General features: G+C 35.7%; 1 protein-coding gene across 1 annotated transcript in view; it reads left to right on the forward strand.

The window, feature by feature from the left end:
* LOC126967061 (ceramide synthase) overlaps nt 1-10,844 on the forward strand; it is a 32,878-nt gene that overhangs the window by 12,093 nt on the left and 9,941 nt on the right. The window contains exons 3-6 of the mRNA XM_050811396.1: nt 874-1,035; nt 2,109-2,271; nt 4,399-4,641; nt 10,044-10,274. Of these exons, the coding sequence (XP_050667353.1) occupies nt 874-1,035; nt 2,109-2,271; nt 4,399-4,641; nt 10,044-10,274 (799 nt within the window). The remainder of the gene's footprint in view (nt 1-873; nt 1,036-2,108; nt 2,272-4,398; nt 4,642-10,043; nt 10,275-10,844) is intronic.

Genomic DNA, 10,844 nt, shown 5'->3' on the forward strand with positions numbered 1-10,844 from the left:
GAAATTACACAAATTCATTGCCTGCAACTTCCAAAAAGACTTAATAATAATAATATAGGCTCCTCATCGTCAGAAACTTATTGAGATGATCTTAATATTATTTTTAATGACGATATCGGATAACGAAATCATACATTATTAAAGTAGAATCGTCGGTATAAAATATTAATTTTTTTCAATTTAACGCTTTGATACTCAACTTTGAGAGGAAACAAAAGGGTTTTGCAAACAAATATTTTTTTTTACATTTAACGTTCGTGTTTGAATGTAAAATGTAGAAAAAATATAAATAGTGGGGTATAATGAAAACCCAAATTTGAAACTAAGTATAAATAAAGCGTTTGTGGAAGGAATCTTTTTTTTATGGAAAAGGAGGATAAACGAGCGTACGGGTCACCTGGTGTTACGTGATCATTGCCGCCCACTTTCTCTTGCAACACCAGAGGATGAATCAAATGAGTGTTGCCGGCCTTTAAAGAATGTGTACGCGCTCTTTTTTAGGTACCCATGTCGTATCGTCCCGGAAACACCGCACAAGGAAGTTTATTCCACAGCTTTGTAGTACGTGGAAGCTCCTTTAAAACCGCACTGTGGAGGACCGCCACACATCCAGATGGTGGGGATGAGATCCTAACTTGTGGCGTGTCGTGCGAAGATGGAATTCGGCGGCAGGAATCATAAAATTTGTAGTACGATAAATATGCCCACTGCAATTGCCTACACGAACATTGAACAATGTTTAATTTTGCTGTCCTGTGATAGCAGTAGTTTCAGAATGGTAGACCAAAAAATTGGTTGTAAGCAATTATTGGGGGCGACAACTAGTGTAAATAAATATTTTGAGGGATGACATAGGTAATTCTTACGTTGCAGGATATCAATAAAGCGTGGTACCGCGCTCACGGCGCTCGGCTTCGTCTACTTCATGTCTCTGTTCGAGCTGCTCAACGTGACAGCGCTCTTCACCCGCTTCGGTTCCCGCTTTCGCCGCAAGTACCAGCTCAGCTCCGGCGACGTTCTCGACATAACAAACAAGTAATTCAATTTATTGAAGTAGGCGTTACTTTGCGGAAATCCATAATTATCCAAATGCTTTGAGTTTTCTTTAGTGTTAATTCCACCAATATTTATGATTGACCAATTCTAGACGTGTTTCACCTCGACACGCTGGCTATCAAATCGGACTTTAAGTAAGTCAAGTTTCGTGCCAGAATTCGACGAGTCAACATGTCCTGAGGATGCCAGAATTGTTTAAAAGACAAATATTGGCGGAATTAACTCTAAAGAAAACTCAAAACATTTGTATAACAAGTAAGTCCTCCTTTTAGGTATCTATTGGATCATTTAAATATCCAAATTTTCTTGAGTGTTAGTTCCGCTACGATTTGTCTTTAACCAATTCAAGACGTGTTTCACCTCTACACGTGGCATCCTTAGGAGATCTTGACTCGCCGAATTCTGGCACGAAACTTGATTTATCTAAATCAAGATGGCTAGCGATACGTGCAACATAATTTCAAAGAAATAGGTATAAAGTCTTACGTGCACATAGTACATGTTTATTTTTATAGGCTAAACTGCAATCAGTCACTTTAAATGTTAGCGGGCTCGTTAGGGTTACTAACCGTGCTTACTCTATTCGGTCGGCAGATTTCCTCTCTTGAGTACTAATTGGCTACAGACGAGGATGAGATAGTAGGTCGGGATGACCTTTTGGTTTTTTGAGTAGCGTTTAGTGTTCCAAAACGGGCGGCATTATTGGTCGTGTTGTTATAAGTTTACTAGGTTGTCTCTCACACGATCATAATAATGCATTTTTTCCCACCCCGATGAAAAACTGTCTTTTAGTCCCTGGTACTAGGGACAAAAGTGGTCGATTCTCTCCCGGCAAGACGACTCTTGTCGCTCGTACCAGGGACTAAAAGCGAGCTTTTCATCCAGGTGGGGAAAAAATTGTATACGTAACACGTGAGATAAGTATCGCCACCCGCGTTGTTACTCTTGCCTTCGGCTCGGGTGTCAATATTCCGCGGTCCAGAATGACCTACTTTTCTTTCTATGTGCGTAATATACTATTTTTTAAGGCGATTTGATTGATTTGATCTTAGATTGGTGTCAGCGGTACAGGCGGCGTTCTGTTGCGCAACGGGCGCAGTAGTGTGTGCATGGTCGTGCACGCGGGACCTGGTGCGCTCCTCGCATTTCATATCCGAGGCTTACGCCTGGTTCGGTGCCGCCTACTTCTTCTACGACATATGGTCCATGTACATGGTGGGTACTCCGCGAGATTTTTATTTACCGCAATTGTGTTATATCGTTTATCTACACCCATGCTTTAAATCCTCTATTAAAGATTCGGAAACAGTTAGCTTATAGCCAACATTAAAACACCCAATGTCCTAATAACCGTTACATCATCCAAACGAGTGTTGTAATGTTGTACTGAATTTCATAACACTCCTTTGTATTTTTTTTCGGTCCCCTCATGCGCAAAGAGTTTCAACAGACAGCCACATTCTTATTGGTAGATGAGTGATATCTGTATGAATTTCAAAAAAAGAACATTTTCGTTTACGCGCGTTCCACACTACCAGAACGTCGCGCGCCGTAAAAAAAAGTAGGTTATTCGAATCCCCGCCATTTTTATTGTTCTTTTTTACAAAAAATGAGCGATTCATTTTAAACGCTGCAAAAGAACATTATATTCGAGTGAATTTTAATTATTGCACCATACAAAATGTAATACTAAAATAAATAATTGTTTCATTAATACTTAGTTTATTTGTATGTTTATTATAATCAGTAATGAATGATATCAGGTTACGACTAGGACTGGTGTTTTAATGTTAGCAGTAAGCTAACTGTTTCAGAATCCCATGGAAACAGTCGGTAAATCCATATATTCGTGGACAGACAGATTAAAAGCCTGCATTGAAGCCAAAGCTAGTCTTTGCGAATATATTGTTTTTATTTATTTATTGCTGAGACTTCAGTAAAATTACATTTCGTCATAAAAAATAAATGTACTTTTATTTGTTCGGGAACTTATAGCCAGACTAAATGTATATTGACGACTGGAGACGACAGCAGTTTCGTCACAAGTAGTATTCTTCTTCCAACGTCCAAACTAAACGAACTTTTTTCAGTAGTTTTGCAAATATATAAAACGGGTACCTTCAAAAGAACCACATACTGTCAAGTAGCTAACTAGTTTATTTATTTTATTTATTTATTTCTTATTAACAAATTACATATTATAGATAACAAAATTATTGTACATACATAAACTCATTCGAGTTTTACCGTGTAGAATAGGTCGTCGGAATACATAGATATAATATTATTTAAATTTAAAGTTAAGTACTTAATTAATTTTAAAAGAAAAAGGAAACAACTTAAAACTACAAACAAAAATTAAGTGCTAAGAAATTTTATGAACAACATTACAAACTAAATCATTTACAAATACCCTCAATATTAACACTAAAAGTATTATTGCTCTTTATACAGAGTGATTATTTTGGTTGTTATAGTTAGAGGTTGTTATTGAATATATACATCGTGGCGCTACAATGGCAACATTAAATGAACATACAGGTAGAGCTATTTAACTGTAATCATAAAAAAATATATTTAAAAATTAAATACATAATTCATCTAAATAAATCAATTTTCCATAACATCATTTCGGAACATCCTGTAATAAGTAATCTAGTAGCTGCGAGCTCACGTAGGTACTGACACCTACTTCTTCCACGCGGCGCCGTAGCCGTCAAAAGTCCATAGGTAGAATAGTGCCTACGAAAGGGTGATTAAAATTTTGTTTACCAAATTTACAATTTTTTTTTTCAATTGTTTACTTTATTTTTTAGAAATATTTTTTATTATTACGGTTAAGTAGCTTATATATAATAAAAGTATTTCTTCCGATTTCTGCAAAGATTTGCATTGTGTTATCTCTAAATAACACCTTCATTTTCTTTAAGGCATTGTATGAGTCTTAATTCCGCCACCGTGACGTAGTTCTTAGCATAATTCTTTTATCTTATACCTTTAAACGAGTAATTCTTCTATATATATTTTGAATCTCGAAAACGGCTCTAGCTAAGTTTCAATCTTAAAAAATCTAGTGTTATCCGTGTTTTAATGAGAAACTGCTACAAAAACATTAGAATACAAAGGTAATATTCGCCACTATATACATGACTATAATAGCTCAGATGGAACATTGGGTGATCCAAAAAGCAGAAGACCCCGGTTCGAATCCAGCTGATGTCCTATTAGTATTTTTTTTTGTTAAAGTTTTGTATCTTCTCAAAAATCCGAACAAGGCTCGGTCGTCCAGAATCCAGATATTTTAGCTTAATTAAGCAACTTAGCGAAGCCTTCAATTTACAGGTCCATGTGTATATGACTACCACAAACTTGGGCTACAGATCTAAGATGATCAAACCGCCGAAGAAGGAGTCGTTGCCAAGCGGTGACGCGATTAATGACGTCACATGTGACAGCACGAGTGACACTGTCGAGCCGGCGCCGTGCTCGGGAAAGCAGGTGTCATTCTTCGCGTACTGCAAGCACGAGCCCGTCATACTGATGCATCACCTGTTCATTGGAGGCTTTGGTTTCCTTGTTATTGTGGTGAGATTTAAGTGTTTTCTATTTCATACATTTAATTGTAAACAAAGAAACAGACTTAATTCTTTACTAAAGTAAAGAATTAAGTCTGTTTCTTTACACCTCAATTACTTGTGTTTTCAGCGCAGCTTTCTCTGTGAGAGAATCTTTAGTAGGAACGTTTAAAACTTAATTATGTTCGATAATCTAGACCAATTTAATTTTGAATCAGTTAGAGAAAATTTGTCCCTGAAATGGTTTTACACCAAACTCACGACTGGACTGGTGTGTTTGGTGTCTTTACGTTGGAAATTCAAATTTAAATCCTATTCAAAATGACCTGAGAAGAAACTGGGCGCAAGAAATTCTGTGGGCATTTTATAATATGAATAACAATGTTATATCATAAAATAAACATTTATAATTAAAGAGCCTGAGGGTGTCTGCTTCATTTCCAGTCTGTGGTATCATTAGGAAAATCATTTATGTTATAATAACCTTTCCCACAAACGTTTTTTTACATTTCTTTTAAATTTCGCAACACATTTATACATAATCTTAGATAATATTGTAAAAACCCAATAAAAAACTTACTCAGAAGGAATCCGAACTAGTGTGCCCTTCAAATACAAATCCTATTCATCTATAATTTCATTAGTTATCAATAAATATTCCACTTTGTGTCTGTTTACCTATTGTTAGGTTCAAGAAATAAAAATTTTTCCTTTTACTTTAATCTTTAACGTCACAAATGCCATAACCATATCTTCATATTAAAGTTTTATTTTGTTGTCTGTCGTCATTTGTACATTTGAGCATCAGTATTATCATTAGTACTTAGTACCACGTATATATAAAAGATGGACAGTCAATTTCAACTTTTATTTGAAAAAATGAAAAATGAAATGCAAAAACAAACAACAGAACTGACAAACTCCATAACTAAAACAATAATGGAAAGAATGGATGAAAGCCTACAACCTATCATAGCAGAAAATAAAATCTTAAAAATTAAGTTAGAAAATCTTGAGAAAGAGATAGAAACACTGAAAAGGGGAAACAAACAAAACAATTTAATTATTTCCGGATTGAAGGAAGATGAAAAATCTACTCAAGATCTAATACATAAAGTGAAAAATATCTTCAAATCAGAACTAAATATAAATTTCGAGGAAAGTGAGGTAAATAAAATTTTTCGTATTGGAAAGGAAAAGTTAAATAACAAACCAAGGCCAATTCTATTTTCTTTTGTGAATGAATGGAAGAAAAAAGAAGTAATGAAAATGAAGAAAAACAAAGATATATATATTGCGGAAGATTATACTAAAGAAGTTCTGGAAAAAAGGAGAATGCTGCAACCACAATTAATTGAGGAGAGGAAAAAAGGAAATATTGCATAAATAAAGCTTGACAAACTAATAATAAAAGGAAAACATATTAACACAACCAACGATTAAAGAAAAAGAGATAATATATCAGTATCACCACAAAATAGTACACATATAAAGAAACATCAAATTTTAAAGCCCACAAACACCAACTCAGTAAATGCGTATAATATGATGAAGATAAGATCTAATTCTCTTCCCTCCACAATAAAAACTAACAAACTATAACAATTAACTATCGGTAAACGGAAAACCCAACAACCTAGTTATATAAAGGACAACATAAGAACAAAACATCACCCTCCCCCAAGCCGAATGGTCCTCGTGGGGGAAAATGACCACGACCCTCCAAAGATTTAAAATAAAATTCACACGAAGAAGAAAACAAATGATTTTCATATAGCAACTATCAACTGTCGATCGCTTAGAACCCCTGAAAAACTTCAAGAACTGGAAATGGCGCTCGCACAAATTAAATGGGATATTATCGGACTTAGTGAAACGAGAAAATTGGGAGAAAGTATAGAAGATCATGGAACATACATATTACACTATATAGGAGAAACGCCGGGGTTGTACGGAGTCGGATTCATGGTGAAAAGAAAAATGGTAAACAATATAGAAGAACTCAGAGGAATCTCAGAACGTATTGCTATTCTTAATATAAAATTAATGTGAATGGAGAACAGGAAGAGAAATGGTCCATTATACAGGCCTACTCACCAACAGAATCAGACAAAACCGGAGATATAGTAAAAATTTAAAAATTCTATCATGACCTCCAAAATACTATTGCAACCGCATATAAGAATATCATAGTAATGGGAGATTTTAATGGCCAAATCGGAACACCTAATAACGGAGATGAATATATTATAGGCAGATATGGTTTTGGTAATAGAAGTAAAAATGGCACAAGATTAATAAATTTTGCTTTAGAAAACAGACTTACCACACTAAATAGCTTTTATAAGAAGAAACCCTCAAATAAATGGACATGGATATCACCTAATGGGCTCTATAAGAATGAAATCGACTACATTATGTCAAACAATAAAAAAGTTTTTAAAGATGTATCCATTATAAAAAATTTAAACTTTAACACAGACCATAGGATGATTCGGACAACGTTGTCAGGAACACGTATCAAGAAAACTAGACCATTTATCAATAAATATACAGCTTTCATTTGAATCACAGGAAACACGGAACTACTGCTTAACAATCTTCAGACATCACTAGATAAAGAGGAACATGATAACAAAGAATCGACATCTATACAAGAAAAATACAATAAATTAATTAACAATATAAAAACTATCACAAGCAGAACAAAGACAAGAAACAAAAACGAAGCATCACCTAAAGTTAAAAAATTACTACAGGAACGGAAGGTACTTTTACAAAAAAAGAAAAATAAAGATAACCGTCAAAAAATAACAGAAATTAGCAAACAGATTAGTGAACAACTTAGGAAAGAAAGAAAAACTAAACATTCAAATACGATGAAAGTTTATATAGAAAAAACAGGTGGAATTAAAAAGGCACTAAAGGAAATTAACCACAAAAAAGACTGGATACCAAATATTAAAAACAAAGACGGTAAAACTAGTAGCAATAGACACGATATATTAAAAATTGCTACCGAATATTATAAAAATTTATACAAAAGTCATAAAATTCGAAAAACTACAAAAGAATGCATTGCGCTGACGGACGAAGAGCAAATACCTGAAATATTAAAGGATGAAACTATAAAAGCTATTAGGACACAAAAGTTCGATAAGGTACCAGGACCAGATCTCGTTACAAATGATCGCTCCAAAACTAACAGATATATTTAACGAGACTCTCAGAACGGAAATTATTCCAGAGGAGTGGACCAAATCGACTATAATACTACTACATAAAAAAGGAGACAAGACAAATATATCAAATTATAGACCAATCATCTTAATGTCCAATGTTTACAAAGTGTTTTCCAAAATAATATTATCTAGAATAGACGAAAATCAGCCTAAGGAGCAAGCTGGATTTCGTAGAAATTTTTCAACAATAGACCACATCCACACCCTTCGACAAATACTACAAAAATTTAAAGAATTTAAGAAAACCTACTTTATCGGATTTGTTGATTTTAACAAAGCATTCGATACCTTAGAACATGAATTTATCTGGGATGCATTACATTTTTAAGGAATACAAACAAAATACATTCGAATCCTGAAAAACGTTTACAAAAAGAGTACTGCACAAATAAAGTTTGAATCTACAGGTGAAGAGTTTGACATTGAAAGAGGTGTTCGCCAGGGAGACCCTATCTCACCTAAACTGTTTTCAGCCGTCCTAGAAATGGTATTCAGGAATCTGAATTGGTCAAAGAAAGGACTAGATATAAATGGCGAAAATCTGAATCATCTACGTTTTGCTGATGACTTAATCGTATTTTCTGATAGCCCAGAAACTTTAAATGGAATGTTACAGGAGTTAGCGGATGAGAGTATTAAGGCAGGCCTTTCAATGAATTTGAACAAAAACAAAAATAATGACAAATTCTGCACAAACAGTGCAAATAACAGTTAATAACGAGCAAATAGAATACGTTCAGGAATATATATACTTAGGGCAGTTAATATCTAATGAAGAATGTATGCAAAAAGAAATATAAAGAAGAATAGTTAATACGTGGAAACGATACTGGTCACTTAATTCAGTTATGAAGAATAAAGAAATGCCTATGAAAGACAAAAGGAAAGTATTCAATACGTGCATACTACCATGCTTATTGTACGGTTGTCAGACATGGGCATTGACAGAGCAACTAGCCAACAAAATTAAAATTTGTCAGAATGGAATAGAAAGAAGCACAATAGGAGTAAAAAGAAAGGATCGTGTGAAATTAAAAGCAATTAAAAAGAAGACAAATTTTAAGAATGCATACAAAACATTCAAACAATTAAAATGGAAATGGACAGGTCATATGATAAGAGAAAAGACAGAGAAATGGGCAAGACTAATAACTGAATGGCAACCACTAGATAGCAAAAGAAATAGAGGTAGACAGCCTATGAGATGGGAAGACGACATCAAGAAAATAGCGGAGCAACTATGGACTCGTATAGCAAAAGATAGGACAGAATGGAAATCTTTGGAGGAGGCCTATGTCGGAAGACAAGCTGTACCACAGTAAAAAACCGTTTGCCGATAGCATTTAGAGGCACTTTTTTACTATTTTAGTAACTAGTATGTAAAATTTGTACAGTAATAAAGGCTTTTTTATTTATTTATTTATTATCATTAGTATTACCAGTGGGAGGCTCCTTTGCACAGGAAGCCGGCTAGATTATGGGTACCATAACGGCGGTCTGCGACTGTGTTTCGGTCTGAAGGGCGCTGTAGCTAGTGAAATGACTGGGCAAATGAGACTTAACATATTAAGTATATGTCTCAAGGTTACGAGCGAAATTGTAGTGCCGCTCAGAATTTTTGGGTTTATCAAGAATCCTGAGCGGCACTGCATTGTGATGGGTAGGGCGTATCAATTACCAGCAGCTGAACGTCCTGCTCGTCTCGTCCCTTATTTTCATAAAATACAAATCATACTCAGATCACGGACTAGTAAAAAAAGAAGGACTCCACGCCGTGATATTAGCAAGTGAAGCACCAAGCACCCAGCTAGTGTGTGTGCGGTTACGGGGTATACCAGTTACACATTTTTTTCTCTCCTAAATAATCATATATCCACAAATATTTTTATATTGACGGCATTTTTAAAATATTTTATTGCGACGCAAACGGATCTGTCACAGACGATGGCAAATCTCATAATGGCGGCTGATCGGCTTGTATTAGTGTAAGTGTATGCGTGGGGCTATGTATTTACACGTTTACCGGCTTATTTTGGTGCCTCACTGTTCTGTAAGGTGACACGGAGTCCTTATTTTTTTTCTTGTCCGTGACTCAGATGGAGATTATTACAAACCATCGCGCAAATTTTGCCTCTTCCAAAAAACAGTGATCTCACGATGTTTTCGTCAGTATTTGCGCGGTGGCCTCGGCGACTGTGTCTTCGGCTTCGTGTACCTGATGGAGGTGTCTACTCCGTTCGTGTCGGCGCGCGGGATCCTGTCGCGTATGCGGCTGAAGAGCTCCCGGCTGTACGTGGTCAACGGACTGTTGATGCTGGCCACGTTCCTGGTGTGCCGCGTGCTCAGTCTACCCTACGTGTGTCTGCTGTACAGCCGCGCTATCCGCTTGCCCTATCTAGAGGTGAGTTGTATGGTATATCTAGTGCAGGTGTGTGTTCAAACGATATCCTGTCGCGTATGCGGCTGAAGAGCTGAACGTGGTGAATGAACTGATTATGATGGGTACGTTTTTCCCTGCGCATCCTCGGGTAAAATAACAAATATTGCTGTAACAAATAACAGATAAGAAACGCAACAATAAGAAATAAGAAAGGCAACAGCTCGAATCAGCTGCTCTCATAATAAACTTCAAGTTCTTGGCAGACCTTGATAGACAGACAGGCTTTTGCCAGGTCGATAGGCTGGTGATCTTCTAGTATATCTCTATCTATCACATAGATGGGGGGTGGTCATTGAAAGCAAAGGAGGAACCTTGGAATGGGGTCTGGATATAGCCATCGATCGTCTATAGTATAAGGCGCTTTTCACAAGATTTTATCATATGGTCTTTCCGGAGGATTTTACAAGTAGATTACTAAATTCCTTACGGGTCGTTTTTGACGGTTTTTGCTTAAATATAAATTCGATGAATGCTGGAAATCCAATTCTGCGTTTTATCTCCAGCTATCCCTGCTTGTTTGTGCATATAAAT

This window comes from Leptidea sinapis, chromosome 12 (genome assembly GCF_905404315.1).
Source record: "Leptidea sinapis chromosome 12, ilLepSina1.1, whole genome shotgun sequence".
In the NCBI taxonomy this organism is placed as follows: Eukaryota; Metazoa; Arthropoda; class Insecta; order Lepidoptera; family Pieridae; genus Leptidea; species Leptidea sinapis.